This window comes from Fonsecaea erecta, assembly GCF_001651985.1.
Source record: "Fonsecaea erecta strain CBS 125763 chromosome Unknown Scaff10, whole genome shotgun sequence".
NCBI classification, from domain to species: Eukaryota; Fungi; Ascomycota; class Eurotiomycetes; order Chaetothyriales; family Herpotrichiellaceae; genus Fonsecaea; species Fonsecaea erecta.
Window position 1 is genome coordinate 908,190 of NW_017387253.1, and position 12,060 is coordinate 920,249.

General features: G+C 55.6%; 4 protein-coding genes across 4 annotated transcripts; 3 read left to right on the top strand and 1 right to left on the bottom strand.

The window, feature by feature from the left end:
- Positions 1–1,388: 1,388 nt before the first annotated feature.
- Positions 1,389–1,964, top strand: AYL99_10032 (hypothetical protein; the record flags this gene model as incomplete). Its single annotated transcript, XM_018841538.1, has 1 exon — positions 1,389–1,964. One exon carries the CDS (start codon positions 1,389–1,391, stop codon positions 1,962–1,964), a length of 576 nt encoding a protein of 191 aa, XP_018689247.1.
- A 754-nt stretch (positions 1,965–2,718) lies between these two features.
- Positions 2,719–4,744, top strand: AYL99_10033 (hypothetical protein; the record flags this gene model as incomplete). Its single annotated transcript, XM_018841539.1, has 3 exons — positions 2,719–3,088; positions 3,149–3,642; positions 3,698–4,744. The coding sequence occupies 3 exons, from the start codon at positions 2,719–2,721 to the stop codon at positions 4,742–4,744; spliced, it is 1,911 nt and encodes a 636-aa protein (XP_018689248.1).
- Positions 4,745–5,451: 707 nt separating this feature from the next.
- Positions 5,452–8,162, top strand: AYL99_10034 (hypothetical protein; the record flags this gene model as incomplete). Its single annotated transcript, XM_018841540.1, has 7 exons — positions 5,452–5,797; positions 5,930–6,066; positions 6,170–6,252; positions 6,320–6,417; positions 6,499–7,523; positions 7,688–7,793; positions 8,095–8,162. 7 exons carry the CDS (start codon positions 5,452–5,454, stop codon positions 8,160–8,162), a joined length of 1,863 nt encoding a protein of 620 aa, XP_018689249.1.
- Positions 8,163–8,682: 520 nt separating this feature from the next.
- On the bottom strand, positions 8,683–10,571 carry AYL99_10035 (hypothetical protein; the record flags this gene model as incomplete). The annotated part of the gene is made up of 3 exons (XM_018841541.1): positions 8,683–10,043; positions 10,099–10,195; positions 10,248–10,571. 3 exons carry the CDS (start codon positions 10,569–10,571, stop codon positions 8,683–8,685), a joined length of 1,782 nt encoding a protein of 593 aa, XP_018689250.1.
- Between the last annotated feature and the right edge of the window lie 1,489 nt (positions 10,572–12,060).

Sequence of the window (12,060 nt, forward strand, 5' to 3'; positions counted from 1 at the left end):
GCACATCCTGTTCCTCATGACTTCACTTTCCACAGCGAGAGTTGAACGGGAGAGATTCGGGCTCGAAAGCCAGGCGGACCTCTATCACCCACTCTTTGGCGTCGACTTGTGGGAAGAGAACGGGAGACTCCTGCCTCAGAGCCACTCATCCTCAACACAATCTCTCGCCATTATGTCGCTTGCCAGGTGAAAGATAAACCCCCTTCGAGGACACATGCGACCTTTGTGCTCCAGGAAAGCGGTCCACCCCGACGACCATCCGGCTGTCTCTCCAACTCGAAAATCAATCAATCTGGATGCCCCCTGCGCACAGACCATGGTTAACAAGAGGTTTATGAGATCCACATACAGGTCGACTATAGATGTCTTCCCTCTCTCACACAAAGGTCGACCGTCATCTTCGTCCAGATTCGAACAAGCTTCATGGTAGAAGGGTGAGTCCGCGGGCCAACAACCTTTCTCACTGGCACGACTGTATGATTGAACCAACAAACAACTTTGTTCTCCAGGCCTATCATGCGCATTGAAAGGTCAATATTGGATTACCGCCAGCTGTCTCACAGAAGACAACAGGTGTTGGGCGGTGTGGGTTTATCATTAAAAGATGGCGCAGAGACTGATAAGCCCGACCCAATAGCTGCCCTTGAAACCGCCTCAAAGTGTAAGCTCACGGAGTTAGGTTGACCAGGCCATGGCCATCACATTGTTCGCAGCCAGACACGCCGGGGGTTCCCGCAAAGGAAGGTCTGGGGTTGCAGCACGGATCCCAGGCAGCACAAGCTCGACAAGCCGGATTCTCGTCTCAAATGGGCATTTCGCTGGTCTTTGGTCAAAAAGAATTGCAGGAATGTTTCCCTTCCAGATGTCAAGCCTCACACTTTCGATCGCCAAGCCCACGATAGGGAGAGAGCAGGGCTGCAAATTGCCTGCTTTGATCCCCGAAGCATCGGAAATCTCGGGGGATGAGACAAACATACCGCCTCTTGATCGACAGCAGTGCCCAGGAAGTGGCTGGGTCAGGAACACAAACCCCAATTACGATTGTGGAGGGTTATCGAGATCCGAGCGCACATGACGAGTTTCTCTCCAAAGGGCCTTCTGGAGGCGATTGGGGGGGGAAGATCCGCGGTCCCCAATCATAAAAAGATGCTGAAGTGAACAGCTCACAGGCGCAGGGCAGGCATGCCGTAACCGCCAGTAACCTTAGGTCACCAGCGTGTCGAGCGGCTTGGGCTGATAAACTAAACCAGAAATGGGGTTGCACGGCGGCCAGGGTTGATGGGTTTTAATATGTCTACGGACATCCATTATCTTTTTCCCTCGACATTTTTGTTTCCACCGACCGACCGACGACACCCCCTCCGAAAAATTATGTTGCCGATGATTCCATGAACGGCTCCAACATCAAAGACACAGACTTGCCCACTGGCATCGATGCCTTGCGACAGGCCAGCATCGCCGCCCACATGGGCGCGATAACCACAGGGCCACAGTATTCCGGAGTGCCGGCCACACACATTTTACAGCCCCTCTCTCCTCCGAGGTACAATAATGTCGACACGCATTTTTATTCCAGCCTGTCACCGAGCGACGCCGGACATGATTCGCAGCAGATGTTGGGACGACTCGATTACTACATGCAAAGCCCCGACCACGCTGCCGACATGGCGGCCAAGGAGGAGAGGCGCAAACGCAACACCGCTGCCAGTGCACGGTTCCGCGTCAAGAAGAAACAGCGGGAACAGGCCTTGGAACGGAAGATGAGTCAAGTCCAGGACCGCAACGCAAAACTGGAGGAGAAAGTGAATCAGCTGGAGATGGAGAACAAGTGGCTGAAGGATCTAATCACGGAGAAGAACAAGAGACCAGCGAGCGAGTACGGAGATGGCGACGACGATCTGGAGGCGTTGGCACATGGGCGTATGGTTGTTAACGGGACAAGCGGAACCGACCACGACGGATAGATTTTAGGGATCAGAGCGCCCTTTACGAGGTCCTTGGTACTTCTTGGGCTATGGCAATTTTACTACCACGACGACGCGGCAGGGTGTTTGAAGGGGGCGGGCGGGCTGGTGTTCAAAGTACAATGCAGAAGGCCCCCAAGGAAGTAGTGCCCGGCACGCCCACCAGGTGGAAAGGTTTCGAACGAAGTTAATACAAGGCTTGAGAAGCATATTCTATCATTGCAACATACGAACGTGTCTCTTCTGTCTGCTGTTAGTCTTGCTTACGCACCTTTGTCGTTGCTACAACGTGCGCACCAGTCCCAGAATGTCATTTCCACCACGCTTTGGCAACCCACGGATTCCGTTTTCATGCATTATTCGGCTGATGGGGTGAAGTCGTCATTAGAGCTGCAATAGGGATTGGAGTCGCGGTCTGATCACGCCATTCTGTGGGACGAGCACGTCTGTGTAGCCAGCACTAGGCATCCGTTACATACTGTAGGTAGGCTATAGGGGGTGGGCTACCCTGGGTCTCTTAGGGGGAAAAGGGCTTGTTCGGTGGAAGTTCGGGGGGCTCACTAGGCATGGTGCAGCCTCACTAGCCCATTGTTCCCCCCCCAATTTCACCGCCTGGGAGGAAACTGACGGGGTGAAGGAACCACCAGCTTTCGACCACCCACGTACGTACTGTACCAGTAAAATGGATTCTCGTGTGATCGGAGTGACCTAGGAACAGATGCAAAACCACTGACCTTCAGGAGAGGACGGCGCCATGGTCTGGCAGAAGTTGTCGTGGTGGCTGGTGTTCTTGGGTGCTGCTGTTGGGAGTCTGAGCACCAACGCTGCCCTGCACCGCAGCCATGAAGGAGGCGACGACAGAGGGTGGCAGCAACATCCTCTCACACTCGACCAGCAGCCATCCAGGTCCAGGCCCAACATCGTCTTCATATTGACTGATGACCAGGACCTGCGCATGGACTCGCTGTCTTACATGCCCCATGTGAAGAAACACCTCATTGATCAAGGCACATTCTTCGAGCGCCACTACTGCACCATTGCCCTGTGCTGCCCGTCGCGGGTGAGTTTGTGGACAGGGAGAGCCGCCCACAACACCAATGTCACCGACGTCAATCCCCCCTATGGTCTGTTCTGTTTTGTCCTGCGCCTCTCCCTGTACTTTCCCTTTCTGACTTACTTCCTAGGTGGCTATCCGAAGTTCGTCAGTCAGGGCTTCAATGAGGCCTGGCTCCCCGTCTGGCTCCAAGACGCCGGCTACAACACGTACTACACAGGCAAGTTGTTCAACGCGCACAGCCTGAGGAACTACGACGCCCCCTTCGTCAAAGGCTTCACGGGCTCCGACTTCCTCCTGGACCCGCACACCTACGAGTACCTGAACGCCAGCTTCCAGCGCAATCGCGAGCCGCCCGTGAGCTACGAGGGCGAGTATTCCACCGACGTTCTGGCGGGAAAGGCGTACGGGTTTTTGGAGGATGCCATTGGGGAGAAAAAGCCGTTCTTCCTGACCATCGCCCCCAGCGCTCCTCACAGTAACGTCAATTTCGAGGAGAATTGGTTCAATGGCAGTGCGTCGGCCCACACGATCGTGACCTCCCCGCCCATCCCGGCCGAGCGGCACAGACACTTGTTTCCTGATGCTGTGATTCCGCGCACTCCCAGCTTCAATCCCGACGAGGTGAGTGGAAGTTGATCGTGCTGCTACAAGGCTCAGACTGACCCATCGAGCGCAGCCTCACGGTGTGTCGTGGATCAGCAGCCTACCGAAGCAGAACCAGACCAACGTCGACTTCAACGACGAGTTCTACCGCAACCGTCTGCGCGCCCTCCAAGCGGTCGACGAGATTGTCGACGGCGTCTTTGCTCGTCTGGAAGAGCATGGGATCCTCGACAACACTTACGTCTTCTACTCGACCGACAACGGCTACCACATCGGCCAACACCGTCTGCAACCGGGAAAGGAGTGCGGTTATGAAGAGGACATCAATATACCGTTGATCGTGCGTGGCCCGAGGATACCGAAAGGGACGTCGCGTGCTATTGTCACTTCTCACACGGATTTGGCGCCGACCTTTTTGTCACTCGCGGGCGGAGAGATTCGATCGGATTTCGACGGCAGCGCTATCCCCTTGATCTCTCCCGATGACGATGGTGCTGTCGAAACCCGGGGAGAACATGTGAATATCGAGTACTGGGGGTTTGCCCTGGCGGAGGGCAAATACGGCAATGCGATGTACTGGAACAACACCTACAAGGGCATCAGAGTGATTGGCACCGGCTATAATCTGTACTACAGTGTATGGTGCAGTGGTGAACACGAGCTTTATGATTTGAGGGTATGCCCGTTGACTCTGGTATTGATCATGTTTGCAAGACTGACCACTCCTCCTACCCAGAACGATCCGTATGAGACGCATAATCTGTACAAATCGAATCACTCCTCCGTCTTCGAATTCCCGGCCATCGCCACCACCACCTTGAGGCACCTCATCTCCCGACTCGATGCCCTGGTCATGGTCCTGAAGACGTGCAAAGCAAGGACGTGCACTCACCCGTGGGAGACGCTCCACCCCGACGGCGACGTGGACAATCTGCAAGATGCCTTGGCCGCACGCTACGACGACTTTTACGAGCTGCAACAGGAGCGGGTTCGGTTCGACAGGTGCGAGAAGGGCTATATCCTCGAGAGCGAGGGGCCCCGGCACGTCAAGGCATTTGTGCCTGGTCCCGGTGGTGACATGGGACCGCGGGGAGGAGGGCAATGGAGTGAACTTGTATAGAAACGAAAGAAAACACGACAGTATATCGTGATCATTTAGAAATAAAGGGGAACGCCATGGAAATTATTTCGGCACCACCTCTAACATTTCCCTACCTCGTACATACATAGTATGTACGCTACATCCCACTTATTTCCTTCGATCTCCCCAGCTCCCACGCCCTCGGCAACATTTGCCTCCTGCCTCTAGCTCGGGCTTCGTGCGAAAAAAAAAAAGATATCGAATTGTGCCTACCAGCAGAAAAGGTTTCACACTTTGACAGGACAGAGAGGCGTGTGTGTGGCGTGCTCGAAGAAAGACCCCAGTCCGTTCACGACCTGACTCGACGCAGCTAGCCACAGTTGATGTCCTCGATGGGCCTGATGCGGTGCGTGCTCGCCTCGCGATTTTGCGTGATCGCACACAATAATGCCGATCCTTCGACAACGGACACTGGTCACACTGGCATTTCCCCCCGGTTCAGGGCCCATCCAGACCATCATGCATTATTTGTTAGATGTGCGAACATTGTCCGTGATTGACCGACATTTGACGCCTTTTGGGGGGGAGGAAGGGAGTCCTCCGACTGGATGGGTCGACATCACCTCCAGTACACTCTATCGCTGTGCTGTGGCATGGAAGTAAAATATGGTTTGTTTTGTTTTGCTCTGATCTATTGACTCACGTCGTCGCCCCGGCGAGATCACACGACTCCCCCTTCCGCTGCCATGGAGGAAAGGAACAGACAGGGGAACAGGGGGCATGTCGTCGCCGCCGCAGACGAGACGACAGCACTGCTGCGACACAGCGACTCCGAGTCGTCCTCCTCCTCTGCCTCTTCTGTAGACGTCGAGCAGCAGCAGCAGCAATCATACAGGACATCACTACGCCGTCATTCGTCCGCGGCCAATCTCCCTCCATACCATGAACACCACCCTGCAGACCCTGCTACCACCACCACCACCACTACTACTGATACTTCGCCGGAAGCAGCAGCAGTAGTAGCAGCGGGAGGGGTCGCTGAAGAATCTTCGGCGCTGATCATCTGGACAATTGTCCCTGTTTCGCTATTAGGTATGTATATGTATGTATATATGTCTACTAGAAGAGGGAGAAAGAGACGACCAGACCAGACAAAACAAGACCGGCCAGCCAGCCAGCCATTGAATACTCATGCTAACCTGTGTGCCCGTGTTACCAAAACAGGTGTCTTCGTCGCCAACCTCGACGGCAGCCTGATCATCGCGTCCAGCCAGCAGATCGCGTCCGAGTTCAACGCCCTGTCGAGCGCCTCGTGGCTGGTTACCAGCTTCGTGCTGGCCCTCTGTGCGAGTCAACCCCTGGTAAGTAATATAAGACGACACTTTCTGCCGAGTGATACATTGCCCCAACTCTACTCAACGTCCGTGGCTGACTGACCACTACTAATGCCTCAAACCGACACAGTACGGTAAGCTGAGCGACATCTTCGGTCGACGGAGTAACCTGAGCGTGGCATACATCTTCTTCGCGGTGGGATGCTTTCTGTGGTGAGTTCCCACGAGACTTTGAGTATGGGGCCAAGTCGTCCATCCATACTTACACCGAACCATACAGCGGAATCGGGCGCGAATACTGGCATGTGGTCGCCGGTCGAGCCATCTCGGGCATTGGCGGCGCGGGCATGACGGCGCTGGTATCCATCATCATTGCTGGTACGGTTACATATCTCCCAAAGCTGATCCTGACCTACGACGACACCTACCTTGACTAACCCTATTTACCTCTACCTACAGACATCGTTCCCGTGCGAGAAGTCGCCACCTGGCGGAGCTACGTCAACGTCGCTGCCACGACGGGGCGAGCCGTCGGCGGACCCCTGGGTGGCTGGCTGTGCGACACGATCGGCTGGCGTTGGTGCTTCTACGGTCAGGTGCCCCCGACGGTGCTGGGTCTCGTGCTCATCCTGTGGAAACTGCCCAAGCGGACACGAAAGAGAACGACAACGGGCACCAAACCTGACGGTGATGACGACAGCGAGGGGGAAACCGCCTCGTTCCGCCGGAAACTGGCCCGTGTGGACGTGCTGGGCGCGGTGACGCTGATCGGAACCATCATCAGCTTCCTGGCCGCGCTGGAGTTTCTGAGTGCGGATGGTCATAACGACGACGGCGCTCTCCCCCTCGCCTACACACTGGGACCCGCGGTGCTGCTGTTCCTGACCTTCACGGCGCTCTTCTACACCGCCGAGCGCCGCTGGGCCGCCGAGCCCATCCTGCCCATCGAACTGCTCACCAGCCGCGCGACGCTGACGGCCTACCTGCTCGCGGGCCTGCAGATGGCGGCGCAGTTCAGCCTCTTCTATGCCGTGCCGCTGTACTTCCAGACGGTCGCAGGCACGAGTGTGAGCGACGCGGGACTGCGCCTCGTGCCGGCCGTCGTGGGCAACGCCACCGCCGGTCTGCTGGCGGGATACACCATTTCCAAGACCGGGCGGTACCGGCTGTTCACCGTGCTGGGCAACGCCGTGGGCTGTGTGGGCTACTTGCTCGTTCTGCTGCGCTGGCGCGGTACCGTGCACCCGGCCGAGACGCTCTACGTCTTCCTGGGCGGCTTCGCGTCCGGCACTAACCAGGCCACCACCTTCATCCACCTCGCCGCCAGCCTGGACCCGAGCAAGATGGCCGTCGCGGGCACGACGCTGTACCTCTGCTACAACCTCTTTCTGCTGATCGGCATCCAGCTCTCCACCGCGCTCTTGCACGCCCGTCTGCGGAGCAGTCTGGAGTCCGGCCTGGAGGGCGTCAAGAATAAATCCAAGGTATGTCCTCTCCCTCTGCGTAATATTTATCTACTACTTCGCAGACACCCCAGGAAAGGGGGCCCAAAAAACCGAGATCTCCGATCTCTCATATTCTCTCCTTTTCCCCTTGCATCTGATTCCGACACTAACACCGACCTGTTTGTATCTGGGGGACGTTACAGATCATCGAGTCCGCCGTCTCCAGCGTCAAATCTATCCGCGACCTGCCTCCGTGGATCAGGGACATCGTCCTGCGCGCCTACCTCGACGGGTTGAGCTGTACCTTTGGTAAGTCATGCGTCGTTCGATTTGATTTCCCCCCTTTCCTCTTGCGCATTCAGGGAATGAGCGAATGATACATCATCCACGCTACACTATACAATACATCCGATCCATCCCATCCCATCCCATCCCGCCCATTGCCTTCATTCAACTCCATCTCGTAAGAGAAACGGAAAGGGGTTGTTGGCCTGTCATGTCCCCCCACCCCTATTCCCTTTTCCCTTTTCTCTTGCCGGCCCAAAGAAAAGAGACCGTCCACATTAAATCGATAAATAACTAACATGGACCATCTGCATGAAATCCACAGCCATGTCTCTGGCCTTTGCCTTCCTGGGCCTGTTGGTCGCGATCAGCATGAGGGAGAAAAGACTATAATAGGATATTACAGCGGGCGAAAAGGACCGAAAGAGGGGGGGAGGGGTGGGAGGGAACGGCCAACCACGCCCCTCCTAGCACAAAAGGAATAGACAGGAATGGAAGCGGGAGGCACGACGCGTTACATAGATGTGAGTGTAGATACGGGAGCTCTCTGGCACTGAGGCATGACCATTAGTGATATACACGGAGACAGGCAGGAAAGGATAGATACATGGGTGTCTTGGGGGGGGCAGGGGACAGAACAACAACAACGGTAGAAGAGGTCGAGGGGGAGAAAGGACAAAGACAAGGACAACAACGGCGTCATATATCTATGTATATATATATAGAGAGAGAGAGAGAGCGACAAAGAGATATATTCGTCTGCATATGCCCGACTATCTTTCTAGGACGAGAATTGTACGTGACGATACAGGGGTCGTGTAAGACCAAGCGATGTGACTGTATAGGGGGATAGGGTAAGGGGAGAAAGACATGGTAGGGAGGGCGCAAACTCCAAAGAGATCGGTCGTCGGCCTCAGTGAGCAAATCTAAAATCCAACCTCTTGTTCCCTTTGTCCGTAGTCGTCTGGAGGTAGTGAACCCTCTCCTCGCGGCTCATGGCGTACCAAACCCTGTCCCGGTCGGCGTTCTTGCGGACGTAGTAGATCTTGGCGCCGATGAAGACGATGACGTTCCACGCGACGACGCCCAACAGCGCCTTGTTTCCCGTGTAGTAGTACGGCGCGTCGTTCTGGCGATAGATCTGCGACGAGAAGATGTTGGACGCCTGCACGGCCATATTATACAGCGAGGAGCCGACGGTGCGGGTGCGCACGGAGCCGGCGTTGCGGGACGTGAGGGCCACGAGGATCGCGTGCACGTACGGGTAGCCGACCAGCAAAGTGGACAGCGTCCACTTGGACCAGTTGGAGCCGTGGAAGTGAGGGGGCAGCGTGACCAGCGTGACCAGCGCGACCAGCAGCGGGAGACACCAGATCTGGCAAATCACGCCGAGCAGCAGTCTCTGGTTGATTCGTTCCGACACCCACGTCCAGAACAACAGCTGCACGATGAAGAGGGTGTAGGCCGGGATGGTGAGCAGGTTGGTCTGGAACGTGTCGAATCCCAAGGCCTTGCACGTCAAGGTAATATATGCCTGCGGAGGTGTGCTCGGGATGGTCCACGAGAGACCGATCAGGTAGATGGGCCACATGTCGTAGTCGGTGAGAGCCGACCAGAAGAGGTCGAAGCTAAGACCTTGCCGGTTGTGCATGGTCGCCTTCCCGGGGTCGTCGCGCAGGATGCGGGTGACCATGATGGTTTCTTCCCGCTCCGTGAACCAGCCGTTCTTGGGCCGAAGAAGCCCTTTGGTCCAGATCTTTCGGCCATTCCTCCGAGCAGCGGAGTTACGAGCGGTCTGGGTTGGCGAGGCCGGCAGGTACAACCAGGTGAGGATGCCAATCAGGCCGGTGAGGGCGCCTTCGATCGCGAACAGATATCTCCATCCCGCAATGCCTCCGTGGCCGCGGAGATGCAGGATACCATACGCGAGAAAAGCGCCCACGATCTGAGTCGATTGGTACGAGGTCCAGAACCAGCTCAGACGCTTTGGGAGTTCCGCGTTCGTGAAGAAGTAGCTCAGGTAGAGGATGGTGTCGGGAATAAACCCTCCCTCGATGAGCCCGAGGAGGAACCGGCAGATGTAGAAGCTTGTTTTCCCAGACAACGCAGCCTGCGAAGCCGCTACGGCGCTCCAGGCCACCATTTGGATCGGAATCCACGTATCTGGGCCGAGCTTCTTGCTGATAAGCTGCGACGGAAGCTCGGCAAATAAGAAGGAGCAGTAAAAGATGGTCATGCCGTTATTATAGTTGTTGGTGTTCATACCGAGATCCTCTACAGACACGCTCGTCAGTTCCCGAAGACGCTAATGGTGAGGGTCTTTTCATACTTAGCATATTGTCCGACAACGCTTGGGTAATGTTGCCTCGATCGAGTTGAAGTGCAAAGAACATGATGCATGTTGGAAGTGCAATCCGCCAATCGAGCTAATAGACGGTGTCAGCGAGGAGCAAGACTCGGTGCTTGTTCGAGACATACCCTCCTCACCAAAGCCTGTTCCTCTGCCTGGGTCCATTCAGCCGAGGGATCGAAACGATGTGTGCCCTCGAATCCCTCGATTGGCTTGTAGATATCCGTGGCTTCGGGAGCTTCGTAGACGTTGTTCACGTTCTTGACGACCGAGGGGTCAGTCGGCTCCAAAGACGACGTCTCGGAATCCAGCTCGATGTCGGCGTCGACGGAGACATGGCTGATATCCTTGCCACCGAACTGCCACCACCTGCGAGGTTTTGGCTGCCTGGTCGCTTCCTTGTTCCTTTCGGTGGTAGACGGGATCACCTCGGACTCGATTGACTTGTCCATGGCTACTGCAAGGGTTGGGCACGAGGATGTGATGCTTTGCTTTGCAAGACAGGAGACTAGGGCGCAGAAGAGGGTTATATAGAGCACAAACCACGGTCTCCCGCCACCTCTCGGATGGAAATACCTTTCAGCGGACGGGCTTCACAGAACGAGTTCTGGACGACACCAGCCCCGGCGTTTCTACCTTTTTTTTTCAGTGGCCATTGCCACAGCGAGCTGGTGGACGGTGTAGTCAAATCGTGGGATGATTGCGTGATTGTGTCGCTCAGACTTGCACCCTTCCATTTGGAAAGTGGTCTGTGAGGGGGCACCCTGCCAATATGCTCCTAAATCCACCGAAGGTCTCAACGCCGTTGCTGCTCCGGCCATGTGCCGCTCCATCTGACTAGAAACTGGCGTCCCACGCTTGCTGATCCGTGTCGTCGCGCGGGGAAAGAGACTTGCAATGCGTTGTAGAAATCCTGCAGCTCACAAGATCGATGCTCGAAATATCTATCCAACAAATAGGCACCCTGCAGGTCCGAGACTAAAGCTCCCGGTCCGACGAGCACCAACGCTGGTAGCCCCAGAGGCTACAAAGCAAGGAATTCGACATCTCTAGATCGACTGGCACATGCTTGGTTCGCTAAGACGGTGGAAAGGGATACAACGTGGTGGAGATAGGGTTTGCAGAGAAAGACATGATTGGTGGAGCGCGACTGCAAGCTTGATGTCGAGGTGCAACCGACGTCTTGGATTGAAGAAGCACGCCATCACGAACATTCTGACACCTTTTTCACTCCACTCCGGGCCGGTCGACTCTCAATCCAGACTTCATGGGGCGTTCTGTGCTCTGCAAAGGACGACAACTTCTGACTTATCTCATTGGTTCTCTGGTCAAGGCAAATTGGCCTTATCATACCCGCCAGTCCATTTCCCAGTCTCGACTGCGAGAGGAGAGAGGGGGTGCGTGTACCTCACATACTGATTCACTGATACGTGCATATCGGAGCATAGTGGTCAGCTCGTGTAATATGCCGGGCATTGGGAGGAGATGTCAGTCAACTTACGAGTCAGGATAATCAATGGAAGGATGTTGGGACTCGAGATTAAGATGGAGACGTCGCGGACGCCAAGCCGCACGTGATTCATCGGGATATCTCAATGTCCAGCAGCAACCTGCACAATTGATACCTACTGTGTGTGTGAGAGAGAGAAAGAGAGAAAAGTCCTCCTCGTCTCTCTGCTATCCTCCAGTCCGCCAGAGTCGAGCCGTGTGCCGAAGTGTGGATTCGTTTTCACCCATCAACCCCAAAGCATTGTGGCTTGAAGTGGGCGAACACGAGTGGTTAAAAAATTGTCGAGGATAGAACAGCACGCGAAGCTGCCGATTCGCGCCATTCCAACCTCAAATGGTGTCAGCATCTCGGTGAGCACCGGCCATGAAGATGGGCCCAGATACGCCGCAGATTGCGGAATCAAGATGTCTAAGCAGACGAGGTTGACATTG